Source organism: Oculina patagonica, chromosome 6, assembly GCF_052425735.1.
Source record: "Oculina patagonica isolate OP01 chromosome 6, crgOcupat, whole genome shotgun sequence".
NCBI lineage: Eukaryota > Metazoa > Cnidaria > Anthozoa > Scleractinia > Oculinidae > Oculina > Oculina patagonica.
The window spans coordinates 37,080,557-37,101,331 of NC_135763.1; the positions used below are offsets into that span (position 1 = coordinate 37,080,557).

General features: G+C 40.1%; 1 protein-coding gene across 1 annotated transcript; it reads left to right on the plus strand.

Moving 5' to 3' along the window:
• The first annotated feature begins 31 nt into the window (after nucleotides 1-31).
• LOC144657631 (uncharacterized) lies at nucleotides 32-19,135 on the plus strand. Its single transcript, XM_078517986.1, has 27 exons — nucleotides 32-146; nucleotides 450-489; nucleotides 1,001-1,217; nucleotides 1,414-1,522; nucleotides 1,655-1,775; nucleotides 2,277-2,317; nucleotides 2,965-3,150; nucleotides 3,850-4,082; nucleotides 4,658-4,741; nucleotides 4,889-4,976; nucleotides 5,554-5,930; nucleotides 6,369-6,489; nucleotides 6,700-6,801; nucleotides 6,951-7,015; nucleotides 7,565-7,690; nucleotides 8,148-8,376; nucleotides 9,022-9,094; nucleotides 9,433-9,499; nucleotides 9,678-9,851; nucleotides 11,049-11,336; nucleotides 13,296-13,577; nucleotides 14,019-14,299; nucleotides 14,668-14,710; nucleotides 15,120-15,222; nucleotides 16,744-16,790; nucleotides 18,220-18,345; nucleotides 18,703-19,135. Exons 2-27 carry the CDS (start codon nucleotides 458-460, stop codon nucleotides 18,931-18,933), a joined length of 3,846 nt encoding a protein of 1,281 aa, XP_078374112.1. The 5' UTR covers nucleotides 32-146; nucleotides 450-457; the 3' UTR covers nucleotides 18,934-19,135.
• Nucleotides 19,136-20,775: the final 1,640 nt, after the last annotated feature.

The following is a 20,775-nucleotide window of genomic DNA, read 5'->3' on the forward strand; positions in this document are numbered from 1 at the left end:
CAGGAAGGTTATGCTCAATGGCTCAAGATGGGAAAGCTGAACACGTGATCAAAATTGTAAATTTCGAGGTTCGCCATTTTTCTCTCACCTTTACAGAAGGCAGGATTTTACAAAGCTCTAGCAGAGTTAAGAAACAATTTTACAAGGTACTTTTGTCATTTTACGGAAGCTTGGTTATTGCCCTTTACCCTGTTCCCCTGGCTTTGCCAAAGTTTGAGGCTGCCTGCCGCGCGGACGAAACAATCGCAACCCACTACTACCTCCAAGACACTGTGAATTTTTAATCGGTCTAAACGTATTTATACGAGATCTGTGTGGGTATAATTCTCTAGAAGTTAAGATCCTTGCCTGCGGCTCCTTGTAGCGGGGTAGACTGAAAACAACTCTATCTGACAGCAAAATCTCGATTAATATCAGTGATAAGGTTTGCTTGTTTTTGCTGCACACAGAATTCAGGATGTCGGAAACACTAACGTTTGGACCCGAGTGGTAAGTGCGAGATCCTGAATGATATGTAAATTGGATTTAGCACCAATTAATATGACGTTTATCGTATTTTGACGGTAGTGATTGCTACAAAGGCGTCAGTTGTTAGTTTACTTGATACTCGTTTTGTGTAATTGAGAAATTCACACTTGCTCACAACATCAGCTGATATCTACACGTTTCGCGGGTTGCATTGATGACCGTGAATGGTTGAAACACACAACTTTTATCTGCAGCGCTGAATTCTTCCCCTTTTATTTTCAGTTTGATGTATTCCGGATTCTTGATCTTGTACTTAATTTGGCTCTCAATATGTTAGATTGTAATAATTTAGGCTTTAGCTAGTCACAACTTGCAAGTGTTCCCAAGATTTTGAAAGCTTTAACTGTGTATGCCTAAATGACTGTTCTGTTTGCATGAATGGGTCATGGCATATCATTGAGGCAAGACAATTTTATTTATAAATTAATAGACCGCTAATTGTTTGTCGCCTTTGTCACCTTTTTGTTTGTAGGCTTCGTGCATTGTCAAGTGGGAACAGTGTAACATCTCCTCCCCCCTCCCCTGGGCCTAAGTACAAACTTGCTGAACACCGGTACGGTAAGGAGGAGATGCTGGCATTGTTCAGTGAAGACGTCAAGATGCCAGAAGAGTTAGAGATGTTTGACTCAGTCTGCAGAAATAGACCCGTTCTTCCTTTAGCTTTTCAACCACTTTCTGAAGAGGAACAGGTATGCTTAAATTTTATTTTGTTTATTGAGTGATGGACAAGAATTCATATTGCCTTACATTCTGTGAATTTAACTTGTTGATTTAAACTCAAGCCACATAAAAATTGCTTGTATAAACCAGCCATAGCCCCGAGTTCTTAGTACCTTATGAGCAGTGTAATTATTTATTTACTGATTTCATTTACTATGCTTTCAGAGGAACTCTTTTGGGTCAGTAAACAGCAATGCAGTGTTGAAGTTGATGGGTCGAGGAGGGGTGCGAGGAGCGGGCCCTCCAAGAGGACCAGGACGGGGAGGAATAAGAGGTGATGCATTTGATACTTGGTCACGTAGACACAATTGTTTATTTGATAGAAATTTTCCCCTTACTACATGTGTATGGACACTCAGCTCTGGCCTGTTGATGTAAAATCTTTGCTCACTTTCTTCTCTTTCAGGTCGCGGCCGAGGTGATGGGGGATTTGTAAGACAAACATCTTATGAAGAAGCAAGGGGAGAGGGTGGAGGAGGATTTGGCCGCGGCAGTGACACTCGGAGACAGGGATGGAATGAGAGCAGGTTGGAATATTGCTTGGTGCTTTGCATTGTTAAAATCTTGTATGACTCCCGAGGGGGGACTCGCATATGAAAGTGACGGGGATGCTCGTCGTCTCGCTTAGGGGTGTAAATTTCGGACTTTTGGTCTCGCTTAGGGTGTTCCGGGAAAAAACGCCCAAAACGCCAATATTTTTAGCCATAATGGTCTCGTTTAGGGTTACACACGAAGAAATATACAAATATAAACTCCATTCTTAGTTTTTTTGTATCTTTTAGGGGTCAAGAAAGGCTTGAGCCACACCCAGATTGGTCTCTTTTAGGGGTTCTTTTCAAAATTTCCGACGAGCATCCCCGTCCGTTTCATATGGGAGTCCCCCCCCCCGGGGTATGACTATTACCTGGAAATAAAAAGAAAAATAACATTACACAAATTGAATGCATGTACATGTTGTCATTTGCTTTATGCTTTGGTCAACAACAGCTACAGGTATATATAACAGGGGTTTTTTATTTATATTGTAGTCGTGGAGGCTTTGAAAGATCACCAAGCCTAAGAGAATCAGGTTTGGTGTTTTTGTTTTCTCCTTTAAGGGAATATGTCACAGGGCTTTTGCAGATTTTTTATCTTAACTGCTCTGAAATTAGAAGAAGGCAACTTATAACCCTAAATTAACATTATCTTTGAACATCTAAAGGAAGTTATAACCTTAATTTGCGGATAGAAATCAAGATACGGCTATAAATATAGATATTTCAAAGATGCACGGAAACAACTTAAAAAGGTTTTCCTAACTTATTCAAATTGCAATCCATTTCCATCCGAGCAATCCACAGCCAAAGATGTTCATTAACAGTTTCAGTTCTCTGATGGGCTCCTTCTTGGTGTAGAAGCACAGGACACGTCACAATCGAGCACTGCCTCGCAAACCTATTGTTTTTATTATATTCCTCGTTCTTTTGTCCTTTTGTTCTCTATTGTTACACAGAGTAAGAGCCTCTCTGATGTAGCATTTTCTATAAAAATGGACTTTTATTTTTAGGATTCTTGTGATACAAATATAAATTTTGGCAGTTCAAAAATCAGTTCAAGTCTGTGACATACCTTAGTCCCTTTAAGGACAGCCGTTTATGTTGTGCCTTATGTATAAATTGTACTTTGTTTTTGTATAATTATGTTAAGGAGTAATAATGACATGTATGCTCATTTCAGGTCCTTCCGGTCCAGGCAGAGGTGGCTATGATCCATCACTAGCTCGACCCCGCCTATCAAGCGACACTTCATGGGAAAGACCTGACAGAAGATCAGATAGCGGCAATTGGAGATCGGGTGGTGGTGAAGATGAAGATGGCTGGAGAATATCAGGGCAACGGTCTACAGAGAAGAGAGAATGGAGAGGTAGTTTCTGAGATTGCATGTTACCAGGCCCGTAGGGTAGGGGGGCTCGAGGGGTGCCCCATTTTTGAAGTAGGCATTTTAGGGGGGGGGGGGTGAAAGGATACTTTTTTTTTTTACAAAAAACAATTAAAATACTGGACCGGTCGATTACACGGACGACTACCTTCCTTGCCAGGATTATCGGAGGAAGCCGCAACATTTTGGCACTAAAATTAGAATTTCTAATCTTTTTCGGATTGGTTAATTGATGTCCGTCTTGCTTTCCATCCTTATCGTAGCGCCTGCTACAATCAGAACTAGCGTTAATTGGCTAGATAGGCAAGCATGCGCATTTGTCAGAAACCAAATTTTCAAGATGTCTAATTGCACACACTTATTTTGGAACATTTCAGAATTTGTTTAGAGTGAAACTTACATTCCGAAGAGCTAATATTGAAGGAAAATGCATCCCACCTCAGAAATGATGTCAAAATGCAGGAAATGCCACTTGAGAGAACCTAAATTTGCCAAATTTTCTGGGGGGGGGGGGTGCTTTTCCCCAGACTCCCCTAAAGGCTCGCGCCTTTGGCACTAAAAAAAATACCTCCCAAAAAATAAAAGAACCCCCCTCAACAGAATCCACCCTACGGGCCTGCTTGTTACTATTGTTATCAACTCTTGGAGATAACAGAGGTTTGATGGAGAGTGTCTTCTTTCAAGGTGGCCCATCAAGAGGTAGAGCACCCTGGCGCGGCGGAACAGACTCGTACAGAGAACGAGGTCATCCTGACGATGAATGGCAAACAGCCCGGGGCAGTCGTAGGTCTTATCACGATCATGAAGACGTTCGGTGGGGCTCATCAAGTGAGCGACTTCCTGAATGGAGTAATGATGATTACGACGATTTTAAAACACCAGGGACTTTTGATTCATCAGGAGCATTTGTATCAAAGGTAATGACTTTTGTCCCCAGATCAAAGAAAAATTTGGCTTAATCTCTTTCCCAATGTGAATTGTCTGATGCCTTGCATGCATACAGTTAAATCTGGGTTCTAAGCCCTGGGCTTATAGAACTTTGTATGGGGTTTAGGTGGTCTTATAAACAAGAGGGCTTATAAGCGGAAAAGATGTTTCGAAACGACCCACAGTAGTGTTGATTGAAATATGTTTTAAAGTTAAAAAGTCATAATAAAACAACATTTAGCCCCGTTCAGTACTGTCATCCAGCTTACAGACTTATAACCAGATGTATTTTTTTGCTTCTAGGTAGATGGACCTATAATCCAAGGGGGGGGGGGGGGTTGGCTTATAATAACTGGAATTTTATGATACTTGCCATGCATCTTATTTTACATGTGTTCAGTGAATTTGATGGTAAATCAAGACTACATCTCCCATTCTATCTGTTTTTGTTACCTTTCCACTTGACAGTCCATTGACATTGTTAGGAGAAATAAGAATATTATTGTACCTTTTATTCTTGAAGCTTTTCTTGAGTGATGAGTCAAAATTCTTTTGTTTTCATCAGCAAAAGGAAGAAAGAGATAGAAATAAAGATGAGAGAAAAAGTGAAGAAAAAAGTGAAAATACGGAGAAAAATAGAAGAACTCAGGTAAGTTGAACAAAATTACTGTTTGTACTCGTTAGTTTGTTTAGGTATTTTGAGGTTGATTGTCAATTGCTGGTCAGGATTCCTGTTTATAGCTTGGTTGGATACTAGATTTCACACATACTGAAGTGAACTTGTTATTTTCAACAGTCGGAAAGTGACACTTCGCAGAATGAAGAGCCTGATGTTTGGAAGGAAGACGAAGTAGATGAAGTGCACAATCAATTCTTTGATACAGGTTAGTGCCATGGCAATGTTGGTACTTAATTTTAGTAGAGACCAGTTTTAAATAACAGAAAACAGTTGAAGGGCTCTTTGCAAAAAGGGAGGTAGTGATTTGCACTAAAAATGTACATCATGAAAAGAACTCCAAATTTCACATGTAGGTTTGTTTAAGTCTGCCAAACATTGTCCTCCTTTTATTATCCCTGGGTTTTGCTTCCTTTTCAAGAAATAACGTAATGCAAAGGACCTGGTTTGTTCAGCCGGCATATTTAGGAATTCCTTTGTTTAAACAAAACAAAGGAACTACAAGAGACGCCAACTGGTCAAACCGGGCCTTTTGCATATGTTGTGGTTTAATTTTTTCTTTGGTTTACAATTTTTCAAACCAATTTTTCAAAATTGAACCACAACACATACATTATTTCTCAAGAACAAAGCAAAACCCAGCGAAAATATAAGCAGGACAATATATGCAGACATAAACAAACCTATATGTGAAATTTGGAGTTTTTTCTGCTGCCCTTTTTGCAAAGAACCCTTCAGTTGTGCATTTTCTTCATTTTTTTCTTTTTATCTGTATATTCTTTTAGGAACAAGAACAACCAGTGAAGGAAGACCTGCAGAAACACCACAACCACAACCACCCACATCAAAATCACCATCAACAGATCAAGCACCTGACTCATTTAAAAAGCCTTCTTCAACCCCCATTTCTTCTCCTCCTTCACTACCACATACTTCCACTTCACAGAACAGACCACTTAACTCCACCCAGTCTAATACAGCTAGCAAACCTTTGGCAGCAGAGCCTTCCTTGCAGGCTCGCATATCACCGCAATCTCATATCACTACACCAACCACAGCACTGAAGCAAGATCCAGGTGTAAGAAAGGATGATGAGCCCAATATGGAACATTTTGCAAAAGCAGCAGAAAACCTTGTAGCTTCTTTGGATGACGATGAAGAGGTAATGTGGTAGGGTCTTGTTTGTGAAGACTGTAAGGTGTAAAATATGTGCAGTGTAAATACAGCTTGAACAATTTGAGTAGGACTTATTATCGGAAAGGATTTTGTGTTATACAGTCAACTCTCTCTAAAACTGACACTGTCGAGGCCGTCTTGTTCTGTCCATCTTAGAGAGGTGTCTAGCTTATAGGGAGTTAAGTTACAGTAAAATGTCTGAAAAATAGCAGGGATGGGACCAGCCATAGGTGTCAGTCTTATGGAAATGTCCTTCAAATAGTGGTGTCTGTTAATAGAGAGTTGACTGTTTACCCACTGGCTCACATTTTCGAGGGATAGGGCTGTTTGTTTTAGACAAATTTATTTTTTCTAAGATTCTGGGGTGGTTGGGGATGGCATATACAAGAGGGCTTATTTATTATCGATTTTGTTTTTGCATTAGGAGGATTTAAAGGATGTTGAACAGACGACCACACAACAGCAGCAACACGAATATCGCAGCTCTCCACCAACTCCAGATGAAGTGCAGTGGAGTTACACTGATCCACAAGGGAAAGTACAGGGTGAGTCAACTTAATCAAGGAACAAAAATTCAATATTATTCTTTAGTTTTACTCAAAGCTGATGTTACTTGACAAGGCTGTTAATTGTAGTATGCAACATAAGCAAGGGCAAGTTTAGTGTAACTAATCAACGGAAGTCAAAACCCCCACATCATAGAACAAATTTTAAATGTAATAATAAATATTGACAAAACTTCTCTTCCTGAACAGGTCCATTCTCGAACTCTGAAATGGCAGACTGGTTCAGTCATGGTTACTTCACAATGGGGCTGTTGGTTAAAAGAACAAATGATGAGGCTTTCCAACCACTGGGTAAGCAAAAAGAGTTTTAGTAATTTTGTTAAGTTGTTGTGGGGGGGGGGGGGGGGGGGCAGGCACATTAATGGTACCTGTAAGTGTGCTGGACTCTCTAGACCAAGCAGCATGAGTCTGTAATAATCAGAATTGTTATGATCTTGCAGGTGAAATTATTAAGCAGTGGGGCCGAGTACCTTTTATTCCTGGTCCACAGCCGCCACCCTACAAGGTAATGAGAAGCAATACAAAGCAGGCTTTTAGCCAGGATTTAAAAAGTGGGAATCAAAAATTTTTATAAGGCCAGACGTTGTCCCCACAGGACGGCCCGATGAGCATGCAAGGTGTTTTTCTGCAGTTATGAGTGCAAAGATTTAAGACTTCCAAATTTGCTAAAAAAAATGGTATACAGTTATTCATATTAATTTTCTCTGAAAAGTGGCCTGATGCAAAGTGATTGTGAAGACATTCCTCAAGATCTCTAGAAAGTTACAATAGGTAGACCATTTAATTTTTAAAAAAGTTTGGAAATACAAGCACACCCTAGGGATTCAATAGATAGAGATAAAAATAACCTGAGTGGTTACACATGAATGGCTAGAACATATGCTAGTCTCCCTCTCTCCAGATGTGACAAAAATGGCTAGGTGACAAAATTGAAAAAATTATGTCTAAGTCAAAAACGGAATGAAAACCTTTGGTTTTGGTAAAATCTTTTCATTTGTTCACCATCAAAATTCTTATTAGTTAATTTTGAGAGGTGCCTTATTTTATTTTGTAGGGTGTCCCTGAACACATTCAGCGACAGCAGCAGCAGCAAATTATAGCACAGCAACAATACCAGCATCTGATGCAACAGCATTACCTTCAACAGCAGTTGTTTCACCAGCAAGCTCTTATGATGCAGGTACCTTATTCTCCTTTATTTTCGCAGGTCTTTTAACTTGCGATTTTTCACGATTTTAACAAATTTGGGAACTTTAAGACCTGCAAAAAAGTAATGACCACGAACTTTGATGTTACAAAATTTAATAAACATACTAGACAAATCATGTGACTCTATTTTCAACTTGCATCTAAACAATTTTTACCACAAGGCATTGATACAAGGAACTATCATTTATCAGCTTTAGATGTTAATCAGTGTCAAGGTTCGCCCTCAAGTTCTTCTTGGGCATCAGAGTAATCATCTTTGCAAAGAGGAATACTGCCACGAAAGATATTGAATCATCAATTTCGCCAATTTAAAACCCAGAAAATTTTCGTAAAATTTAAGTCCCGCGAAAAATGGAGAATGATGAATTTAATTTGCCAACAAAACATTGATTGAATGTTAAATTTCTTTTCTTTTTTTCTTTTTTTAGCAACAACAACTTCAGCACAGCCAACAGCAAATGCAGCAAATCCCACAACCATCTCAGCATTCTCCACCTCAAAACACCTCCCCACCCAGTATGCAGCACACCCAGCCACAAGCCAAACAGGGGGGTGCACTCCACCTGGAACAGGCACCCCAGCCATCAAGACCCCAGACCCTGTCACCCCACACAGAATCCATCTGGGGTACTGGAACATCATCACAGGGCTCTCCATGTAAGTCTCACAATGTGTCACTGAACTTACATATACCTTGTTTCCTTAGTACTATTTACAGTGGAATCCCAATTTCTTGATCCCTACACGTCTTGACCCTCCTTATAACTTGAACCAAAAGTCATTTTTCTTTTATTTGTCGAACACTGCAATCTTACCTTTAATTTCTCTAAATCCTGATTTCTCGAACCAATTCTTGTTTCCCTTGGAGGTTTGAGGTTCAATCAGGATTATACAAATAAATAAAAATAAATAAAAAATAAAATTTGCAGTGGCACTTCCACAGGGTGGCTCTTCCTCCACTGTTCCCAATCCAATTGGAATTAGTAGTGTTGATTTTTGCGGAGGGAGGAAAACTGGAGAACCCGGAGAAAAACCCTTGGAGCAAGGATGAGAACCAACAACTCAACCCACATATGATGCCAGGTCCAGAAATGGAACCCCTGCCACACTGGTGGGAGGGGAGCGTTCTCACCACTGTGCCATCCCTGCCCCCCATGTATGAACGAAATACAGCATTTTACAAAGTCATTTTACAAGCAGGTCCTCATAGCAACTGAGAATCATCTAGCCTGGTATAATGTGAAGATCCATGCTGCAGTCATTTATTGTTTGTAATTAAAAGTTTTTTATCCTCCTTGTTAGCTATCATTTCACCTGGCCCATGGTCCCCTGTTACAACGACTTCAGCTGGAAAAGGTTGGGATAGAGAAAATAGGTAAGGTGAAATACATCTAGAGTGTTTTGACAGAGCCTAGTGGCTCAGTCGACCAGTACATTACTCTAGTTTATATAGTACAAACCCCTTAGAAATGTTGTACCTCCTGGACAAGATTCTAGTCCATTTCAAGGTAATATTTCCATTTGTTAACCAGTTTAAAGTGAGCAGTATTATATAGTGTCTGCATTGTTTATCAGACAGGAAGCTTGGAGCCACATGGATGATGATGGTGATGATGATGATGATGATAAAAATAAGATAAAATGTCTTTAAAGTAGCATTGTCTATATTAGTACTCCAAAAAGCTTCTGTGAAAAATGTTCCTCACTTTTCAGTCAACAGAATGTCCCATCATTTGAGGAAATTCAAAGATTAGAAGAAGAAAAAGAAAAGCAAGCTAGGGTAAGAAAATAGTTTTGTTGTTGTCATGGTTTATTGTTAACATACTCACACAGCTGTAGACATTCCTCTTGGTGCCTATACTATCAGTAATGCAGATCCTTAAATAGGAAACTAAATAACAAAGGACAAAAATTCTAAGTTTTCAAGTTGAGTTTTTATTTCACCCTCACATTTGTAGCTGGAAATTGAAAGAAGGGAAGCCAAAGCAAGAGCGATGAGACTGAAGCAAGAGGAAGAAGAACGAAGACGCCTACAGGAGGCTGCCATGCTTAAAAAACAACAAGAGGAGGAGGAACGACGGCAGCAAGAAGAAGCAGAAAGACGACGAAAAGAACAGGAAGAACTCAGAAAGGTTGGCTAGAGAAAAATAGTGACAGGTTTAAGTTTTGCTATGTATGGATCCCTTGATTGTTTCCAAGAAAATGCAACCCTGTTTCCATTGTTTGGATATCAGGAGAACACAAAGGGTACAGTGTTGATGTGATATAATTATGATTGTAAAACCCATCGTTTAACTGTCGCAGGTTGATTTGAGAAGAAAATTCAGCTGGTTTAAGATTGAATTGTATATCAAAACAAACTTCCTTTGCCAGGCCGTTGTCAGTTGTGATAAGAGGCAGTTTAAGATACGCTACGGCGAGGTGCTACTACGGCTACCGTAACCGAAAAGGTCTGGGGAGAGTACGTCTCGGCAGTCCGCCAAATTTAGTGTAAAAGCAAGGCTAAATACAAAGAAACATAAGCTAAGGAGTTGAAAATATCTTTTATTTAGTTTTCCACAGCCGAATGGCTTCGCTCAAAAAATATATAGTTGTTGTTTGCTTTGCTAGGACTAACAGAATAGTTCTGAGCAAGAGATTCTTTCTACAGCAGCAATACACAACAACACAACAACAATTAAAATCAATGAAATGTTTAATTTTAAAAATACGAATATCGCAAAGAATACCGAGTTATGAACTGAAATATACCAGTACTCACCGAAGCAAAATGGTAGCGGATACTCATACAGCTATAGTACATCTCCACTAAACTGTGAAGGCAAAAAAATCGCACGCTCAACACGAGTACTTTTCTTGTCCATGCCGACACTTGCACCGAACGAATTCGTCAAATTCAGAATAAGACTTTTTAAGCTTATGAGCGACAAACGCGACAATTGTTCGACTACAATTAAATTCAAAGGATACAGTGTTCGTTGGAACTCTTAAAATGCTGAGAAACTCGTCGAAAAAGGACAGATAAGCGAATAAAATCCGACGTACTACCACTACGGCAAAACCTCCCGACTCGCGTAGTCAGATTTCACTCTACGGCTGGACGTGACTGACTGACATGCGCAGTATCTTATATTTGGAGAAAATTACTTCCGGCAGCCGTAGTAGCGCCTCGCCGTAGCGTATCTTAAACTGTCTAAGGTCCTCTGAGCTGCTGAAATTCACTGTCAGCTTGTGTTCAACTATATTCCTGCAATTTTCATCAGTTAACTTAAAACGGCAGCCCTGCCTTATCCTGAAAACTAACAAAGGACTTTTAATTTATCTTCAAGAAACAGCAAGAGGAAGCAAGACGGAAACAGGAAGAAGAGCTGAGAAGAAAACAGGAACAGCAAGAAGCACTGAGAAAACAGGAACATCAGCGACAGCAGCTTGAGCAACAGAAGCAGAAAGAAGAACAAAAACGGCTGAATGAGTTACGAAAACAGCAACAGCAGGCTCTGTTGCGACTTCAGCAGCAGCAGCAGGAACTGCTTAGAAAGAAAGAGATGCAACAGAAAGCTGAGATGCAGCAGCGAGAACTACAACAGAAGTTACAACAGAAGAGACAAGAAAGTCAGGTAGAGGAAATGGTTCAACAATTATTTTAGATAAGTAACTTGATAATATCAACAGATCAGTTTTGGTGGTTAAAGTTTAAAGATCAGGTTTGGAAAGTTCTCTACATTTAAGCAACTCCAAATCCAAGTCAATAAGAGAAACTACCAGTTGAACCACCAGTAAGGTGTTTGCAAATAGCTGCCTGAAATTTTAGCTGTTTGCTGAGAAATTGCAAAAGATTAACTGATAGCCAAGATTGCAGTGCCACATTAAGGTATCAGCCACCCTTCAGGACCGTCCGCGCCCGGATCGCTCCAGCGCTTTTGTTTTTAATACGAACCCCTACAAACCACACATTTTCTGAAAGCTTAATAGTTCCAGATTATGAATTATTCCTTTAAAAATGACGAAAACTTAAAATAAACGCAAAATTGAGACGTTTTTGCGAAAGTATATGTCTGTGTAAATCAAGCCCAGGCCCGCCGAAAATAAGCGGAAGAAAACGATAAACATCGCATTTGCCTCTTAACACCTTTCTCTAAAAAAACCGTGTCTCAGATTTTTGACAAGTGCATTTGTTCTTTTGTAATGCGCAGATGAAGTTAGGGGAGACGAATCACGCCACTTCCTGTGGAAAAATATAAATTATTCGAAAACGAGAAAAGAAAACAAAAATCGCAGACACGGTTTTGGAGAAAAACTATCTGGCAATAAGCTGGCCAATTTCAGCCAAATCGGTTCAGGGGCTGCCGACTTGGAGTTAAAAACGTACGTTCAACTTGTCGAAATTTTCTCCGAGAAAAAAGCGAAATTATTTTTTGCGAAGTCTTACCCATAATGGGATTATAACGCCTGGAACGTCAAGGTTGATGCTTACCAGGAAGGGTCATCCTTCTCTAACAATAGATGCTTGACAGGTTACATTCAACAGGCAAAACGTTTACGCGGAACGTGGCGATATATTTTTATCTTCTGACCTTCTGACCGGATACAAATCGAGGTTTATACAGTTTATAGAAAATTCAAAATTTTCGCTCCACATACGGAGCCGCATTTATGTTATATAATTTGACATGCTTCGAGTTTGGTTGTGTGCTGATTCATCGAAAGCGCGACAAAGCCGCTAACAAACGGTGATTGCTGCTGAAAGTGAAGGTGAAGCCTCGAAATAACGTTCGGTCAACACAAAAGAAAACAGGCTGCCGAAATGAGACTAGTAGTTCTAGCTGGGTAAGAATAAATTTGATTTAAGGCTTACATATTTTCAGACAACAAATATCGTCGATTGTAAACCCTAAATGTTTCACAAGGCAGGCCGTATCCACCGTCACTGTCGTTTTATTTCAATATTTACCGGTATGCATGTCTGTTTCCATTGAACAGTAGCGCGTCTTCTATTCAGTGTGACCACTTTCTTGATCTTCAACCGGTTCTTCAACATGAATTTACGATCGGCTTTCATTTGTTGGCGCGGAAATCGACTGCCCGCATTCGGCGCTTTACCGCTTGTTCTTGCAAATATGTTCTTGCGTGAACAATGGATCTGGGATTTCGTGACGCGTTGACAGGACATCTCAACGGGCAATTAACATAATTAACCTTGCAAAAACTTTATCGCGCAATAACTTCGCGCAGAAATAAGATTTTTTTGTGAACTTTTTTGTAAAAGAACGCCCTTGAAGAGCTTTATCTGAACATCACAAAATCTCAAATTTAGAAAAACTGCACCTTTTAACGGTGGCTGATACCTTAAGTACCTTGTAAACGTTTGCATGTGGCCAATTTTTGGTTTAACAGATCAAATTTTCCCAACTAATATATTGAGATACGTTAGAAGAAGTTACAACCTGATATTAGGGTTGAAATACTAAGGTCCCCCCAGTGGAATCATGTGGTAAAGTTGTTTCGACTTTATAGCTGTATAAATGCCAGATTTGTATGTCAGTATGCCAAAAACTAATACATCACAACCTTTTCAGGTGTCAGGGGGATCGCTGTGGGGTGCCCCTACTCCTGTATCAGGGACCATGTCACTAGCTCAGATTCAGCAACAGGAGGAAAGAGACAGACAAAAAAGAGAACTCAAATTACAGCAGCTTCAGGCTCAACAGCAACGGGAACAGCAGGTGCGGGGGGCACCTGGCTGGGCGGAGAGGCCTCCTGTGACAGGTCAGCCTGTCAAATCATTACTACAGATCCAACAGGAACAGGCACAGCAACTCAGTAAGAGACAACAGGGACCTGCACTCTCAAGATCACAGGTTGGGAGATTGAACTTATGGTAAAAAATATTGTCTAAACTCCTTTTTACACATACAGTTAACTCTCTCTAAATGGACACCTCTATAAGATGGATACCTCCATAAAACGGACTCCTCTCTAAGACAGACAGTTTGATCCATTCCCAGAGGTGTCCATTTTAGAGAGAGTTGACTGTATCTCCACGTAAAGGGACAGGGGTAACCCTGCAATGGATTAGCTTCCCATCCAGCAGGGAGTAGAAATACTTCTTTTATGCAATGGAAACTGGAATAGGACCCACCCTGGCTGATGGGTCTCTGGGCCTGAACATAGACTTTACTTTACCTTTCTTTTCTATTTGTTCTTTCAACTTTCTTAACAACAACAACAACACAATAGGTATGGATTTTTTTCCAATATTTATTTTCAAGTATTTCACTGCTATCCTTTGGTTCTTTTAGCCCAGTCACAATCCTCTAAGTTCATCAGTCTGGGGAAACACTGGCTCTCTTTCGGCATCCTGGGGACCTGCTCCCAATTCTGCAAACATCTGGGGAGCAGCACCACCTAAACCCACACCACAGCATTATGATGATGATGATGATGACGACGATGATGATGATGACGAAAGCGATGATGATAGCAATGGAGATTCTTTCTGGGATGATGCTGTCAAGGCTGCAAGCAAGAGCCGTGAACAACAGCAACAGCCCCCGCCGCAACGGCAACAGCAGAAGCCTAGGTAAGTACATTCTAGAAAGCTACCCAAGACTTTTTGTGCAAATTAATGTTTCTTAAATTCATTTTTCTGATAACTTTGAAATTGTAATAGTTTTCTAACGTATGAAAACGTCAAACAAGTAATGAAACGCCAAAATAACCAAGGATGGTTTTGACTGACGAAGTTTAAGACGGATTATGAATGACAATCTTGCAAAAACTTTTTTCAAGATGCGTTGTTCTTAACGTAGCTCCTTTAATCAGAGAGGTGTTAAAGATAGTCAGATAGTGATAGATAGCGATTTTCCTTAATACATGAACAAGATATTGAATCAAGTGATGTACCACCATACCAGAAATTTCTATTTCATTTTATATTTCATTTTATAGCCAACCTCAGCCCAACAGGAACAAACAGACAAACAGAGACGAGGTGAGTGAAAAACACAACACAATGTTAATAGAGCAGTTTTCAATTGAGTGTCGTAAAACCAAAACCAAAACCAAAGTAATTACTCTGACCAATCACAAACGACACAGACAATCCAGGGAACCAATCAAAACTCGAAGCAAATACATGTAGTTGGCATGAAGCGCGGGAAAACGTGCGCGAGCGAGTCGCGATTGGATTTGGTTTTACTCCTGATTGGCCGAGAAAGTGGCGCGAAATTTTTAAACCAATCACTAAGCGTAGTGAACGCAAAACCAAAGCAAACGCAAAGTACTTTCGACACTCAAGTGAAAACCGCCCTAACAGTGAATGGGTGAGTTTTTTTCCCATGTCACTTTGCTGGTACATCAGTCATCGCTCATTAATTTTATTATTGTGGCTTTCGTTTAAGGAAAACTTAAGGCGACTCTTTCAGAATCAATCAAGTGCAGACGAGTTTTCTCTGTGGTGTGATCAGGCTCTCCGAAGCTTAAATAATGCATCAGGAGTAGACAGTGAGTTCCTTTAAGTCTTTGGACACTGTACTTTTAAACATTTATCTCCCAGATGGCGATTTTTCCGGCGAAACAACTGGTTCCTCTAGATCACAAATACGTGGCGGCATTATTGGAGTCATTCAGATACGATTTGTATGATCCAAATATGTTTCAACTAAATGTACAACCTTAGACAATAGTGTTGGTACGCTTTGCACTTTTGTCCCCCCCCCCCCTTTATTCAATGTTGAGCTAATATCAACCTTACACACACAAGATTGTAGCACGAGAAACTAACATTTATAGGGGGACGGGGGGGGGGGGGTCTTACAGCTGCACAGGGATGGGAAATGCTGAATTGAATTCGAAACTCTCTGCAGTCAGGCATGTTTTTACAACCTTCCCTACTATTTTTTTCCTGGGGCTGTAGGCTAACGGAATAATTTTAAAATTTGCGTTTATATTCATTATGGACCCTTGCCTATAGTTAATAGTCTTTTATCGTTGTAATTTTTTTAAAAATATTTTTAATAGTTTGACTTATCTGTAAAGCGCTTTAGAATAATTTTTATACAATTTTAGCGCTATATTAATTAGATTATTATAATTATTATTATTATTATTAGAAACTTTTTAAAGTGTATATGACATGAAAAATATTTCCTGCTTATTTGAAAGGCCTTTCAAAATTCAATGGAATGGCATTTTTCTTTTTGAAATATCTTTTTTCGTTTCAGAGATATTGACGTTTTTGTATTATGCAAATTAGATCAGTGATGACGTCATAAGATTTGACTCTAAAAATGGTAAAATACTGAATAAACAATATCTCAAACTATTAAAGCAGTGTTCTTAAAACTTGGCACCACAAATGTGCAAAATGTCACTCTTAGGGCTGTTTCCATGGCAACAGTTTTGCTGCTGGTGCTGTCTCAATAAAAACTGAAATTCCCAGTTTTTGTCTCAAACCAAGAACCATCTAGCGCAGCCAAACCGATGGTGGGAATTAAGGCAATATGGGAACTATGTCTGTTCTAAGCAGGACCCTTTGTCTCACTTTAGAGGCCAGATATGGGGATATTTGTCTTTTTGACAGAGAGAGACTGGAGCTGAAAGAGTTGTTATGGCAACAATACTAAGGGTGTCATTTTGTTCCTGTTGTGATGCACATTTGTGGCGCCAAGTTTCAAGAACACTGCTTCAATATTTCCAGAGATATTTTTTATTCAGTATTTTACCATTTTTTAGAGTCAAATCTTATGACGTCATCACTGATCTAATTTATACAAAAACGTCAATATCTCTGAAACGAAAAAAGATATTTCGAAAAGAAAAACGCCATTCTTCTGTATTTCGCAAGGCCTTTCAAATAAGCAGAAAATATTTTTCATGTCATATACACTTTAAGTAGAAGGAGTTAGTTAAATGACACCTTACACAGCTTATAATTTTCTATTTTATTATCAAGTATGTTCGTATTTAGTGGTTTTGTTGTTGCTTGAGAAACCTGGCTCTAAATAAAGTTCTGTTCTATTGCAGTTCCAACATTTTCAGTGTTTCTCAAAGATATCGAATCACCGTATGAGGTTAGTACAGCTGTACATCACAATTACCTAACAACGCTCTTGTTTATCTTGGGGAAAAGCATGAAAGCATAATAAGTACTCTTTTATCCTGTTCTTACTCTACAAAGATTGTTTGCAGAAATCCGTTAATAAAGAATAAGCGAAGGTCAGCAAAGGAAGCTCTCGGCTACTCGGTAGTTCCCGATGCCTTACGAGACTTTACGAAAATTATACGGAGGTCGCATTTGAAACCATTTGAAATCATGAATGTCGGTCATTAATTCAAGGTCAAATTCAGGTCACGAAGAATAAATTTATTAAATTCACGATTCTGACTTTCACGGAAAATGAAATCAGCTAATCACGTGTCACGAGAATACCCCTGTACTTATTGGTTGTTTCCACGTAATTGCCAACGAGACAGCCGAGCCAAGAGGTGAGGCTGTCGAGGCGGCAGAATCATAGAGCCGTGTGCGTATGAGTGTATAGGCAGAGAAAATCTTACGTTCTGCGTAAGGGACTTTTTTTTACCATATTTGGGTGTAAGTAAACCCCATATTTGGGTTGTATTGTTCTTCCCAACTGGTTCCCAGTCTCTCACTCCTTGCTAGAGAGCAAATGACCAAAATGGCGTCCACGCGGCTCGCTGTTAAAATTTTCAATGTGGTCATTCATCCCTTTACCGATAAATACACCTTTAGGGAACTATAAATCGAAAGAGAATACCCTACAGAATATTCGACCGCCGAAAAAATAAACATCAAGGTCTTCAAAGCGATGAAATAATCTTTCGACTTTGGAGTCCTTTAACTAGTTTACGATCGAAGAGAGAGACATGAAAATCAAAACGGACTGTTGACTTCAAATAGAGTTTTCTTGACTTATGAGAATGCTGAAGTCGGGTAAATGCTTCCTTTTAGTGTTGATTGTGTTTATAGTAATTTTTGACCGATGATTTATTCCAAATTAAATACCGTTTATATTTTATTTGGCACGCATTTTCGCTCCGCGTAGGAATAACATCAATTCAAAGCGACTCTCACTAAAATTACTGCATGTCAAACACACAAGAAAATAAAGTTGTTTGCTTCTAACGGCAAATGTAATGTTAACTTGAATAAAAATTTTGTCTCCAAATAATCCTTGACCGTTCAAGTTAGCGTAGCAGACATCTGTGTACGTTTTTTAGTGTGTTTAAAAGAGTGCGCGATCGCGAGAATACGCGCGCTGGAAACTACGCAGGCTATCAAGCCTGTGTCATTTATGAACACCAGAGAAATAGCACTTTTATTGCATATTAATACAATTTACCATAACAGTGGTCATTTCAAATATAGTTCTATCAAAAACCATTCAATATCTGTTCTTATGAACAAACATGAGTATTTCGCTCGTTGGCACTTACCGATAGGTACAACTAGTATATCTTTCTCTTTTTTTTCTTTTACAGGTTTACGACTACGTCAAATCTTACCTGGGTGACAATAGAGAAACGAGAGATTTTGCTCGGGAATTTATTGAGAGACGAAAGAAACAACCAGACAGAACTTCTGCTTCTCTTCCGAGCTTTCCTCAGGTAGGTGGAACGAATTTCTTGCATAGCGCTCTTTGCGCGGGAAAACATGTAACCGGTGCCAAGTGCGGGAAAACAATGGTGGTAAGCGCGGGAGACCAATGTAACTGGCGGCAACCGCGGGAAAACATGTAACCGGCGGAAGCGCGGGAAAAGGTGCGATTAGTTTTGGTGACGCACGTGATTGGCGGAAGCGACATCTTTTCTCTGATTCGTTAGTGTCCGTTGCCCAAATATGGAGCTCGGCAAACTTTCAACCAAAGCACACAGTCGGGTGGAACACTATGCATAACGTGAAAAGGGAAAGTGTTTTCAGGTTGTCTGGCTCTAGTTCATTGTCGCTGTTGATTGTTTTTGCAGGCCAGCGTGTGGGGTGCGCCTGTTCCTCGTGGACCACCTGCGGGCAGGCCCACAAGTGCGAGTCAACCCGGTGCCTTCTTATCAGGGCCAGTCCAGGAGGACCCGCAGGACGCCTTGAATAAGAAGAAACGAAAGAAAAAGATGCAAAAAGTTGATCCAAGCATACTGGGTTTCAGCGTGAACGCAGCGGATCGAGTAAACATGGGAGAGATACAGACTGTTGAGGATTAACTAACACATAAACTTCTTAAGAAATACAATGCAGGCGACCGAGCCGCGAACCAAGAGAAAAAAATGTTTTATATGTAGACTGCAAAAGGAGTAGTGAATTTTAATAGGTGACCGTAAGGAACGGTGGAGAAATATGGCGACTGTACAAACTGTAAATGGCGAACAGCTTGAGCCTTAATATAGCTGGAAATATTTTCTTTGAGCTCCTTCTTCTTTGAACCAACACGTACTCGTCTAAGCGTTTATGTGCGGCCGAGTAGCGCGTTTTTTTCACCCAACAGTGAAGGATTGGGCAGTTAACGCGTTTACACCCTTCAGACCACGCAATGATACATTTGGGAGGTTACAATTCCTCACGCGCAGTTGAGTGCATAGCCTGCGAACGCAGACGTTTTTTCGGCGGGGACAAGTGACAGCCGGAAATACGTGTGCACTTGCAGGCTTCTGAGTGCATGGGGTATGTTCAAACAGAACAATAAATTGTAACCTCTCAAGTAAATCATCGCATGATCTCATTGGGTGACAATAATTGGTCACCGAAATGAAAATGTCATGCCTTTCTCGAATGTTCACGCAAACCGAAGGAGTTCCTGGGTAGGTTCCGGTGTGATATAAGGTATCATGTTTTGGGGTCAAGTCTGAAATAGGGTATCGTGTTTTGGCGTCAAGTCTGATAAAGGTTATCATTTTGGGGGGTCAAGTCTGAAATAGGGGAGCAAAAATCGTATACTTTGGACTGAAATAGGGTAAGGGGCGCACCCATCCCACCCAAATTTTCGTAGAGTACCCCTCTCGGCGTTTCACTCAGGACCACTGACGGCGAGGGGGGGGGGGGGGTGGGTGAACTTCCGTATTTCCCGATTTTATGAAGACCAAGGAACTAAAATATCGATTTTCTTTCGATTCCTTGACTTAATTTCAAGTTTTTTGTCGCGAACAGGCTGAAGAACTTGTTACGGGTACAAGAGCAAGTCATGGATGTATGAATGATAATGGTTTATGTATAGCGCATTTACAAAGCTCAATGAGTTATGGGACGAGATCGGACATCAGTATTATAAGGTGCCTTTGGCAGCCGCAATCTTTCCATGTAATGATCTCGTCCCACTGCCACGACACTGGGACCTCCGTGCCTTATTCTTTGTGATAAGTGCCCTGCTGACCATAAAACTGAAGATACAGGAGACGGAGCCTACGGTTTATCGTTCTTATTAGAGAAGACCAGAATATCTAACGATTTGCAGATGGTCTTGCAGATGTCATTGCCAAAATCAAAAATCAAATTTTATTTAAACACGTGGCACTTAGGAGTACATACAGTTCTCGTTAGGGACGGACCATTAGAAAAGTGATGGGGGGGGGGGGGGTGGGGAAAAACCAAAAAAAAATTCATGCAAGCCAAAATGATAAGAAAAAAAAATCGTGCAAAGGGGAAGGCAAAGAAAAAAAATTCGTGCAGAAGGAAAGGTGCTATTAAGCTCTGAAAGTGCCTGTCATGCATTTAACACTTGATGAGATAAATTATTCGACGAAATATATGGTGGAGAACGCTGAAAATAGCATTTCCGAGCATAGAAATTTCAAAATTTTCTGGGGTGCATGCCCCCAGACCCCCCTATATCAATTGTGATCATAACATTCCCTTACATCGTCTCTCTCCAGCCTGCGTAGATTGCTTACTAGTTAACTCATTTCTCAAACAGATTGCTAAAGCATGAATGGTCGATATACAGTGGTTTTAGTTTCTGTTGTCAATTCCTGTCAAATATGATTTCTGCAGTAATTCGTTATGAATTTCTATTACGTTTTGTTTTAGTTTTTGCATATGTTTATGTCTAAGTT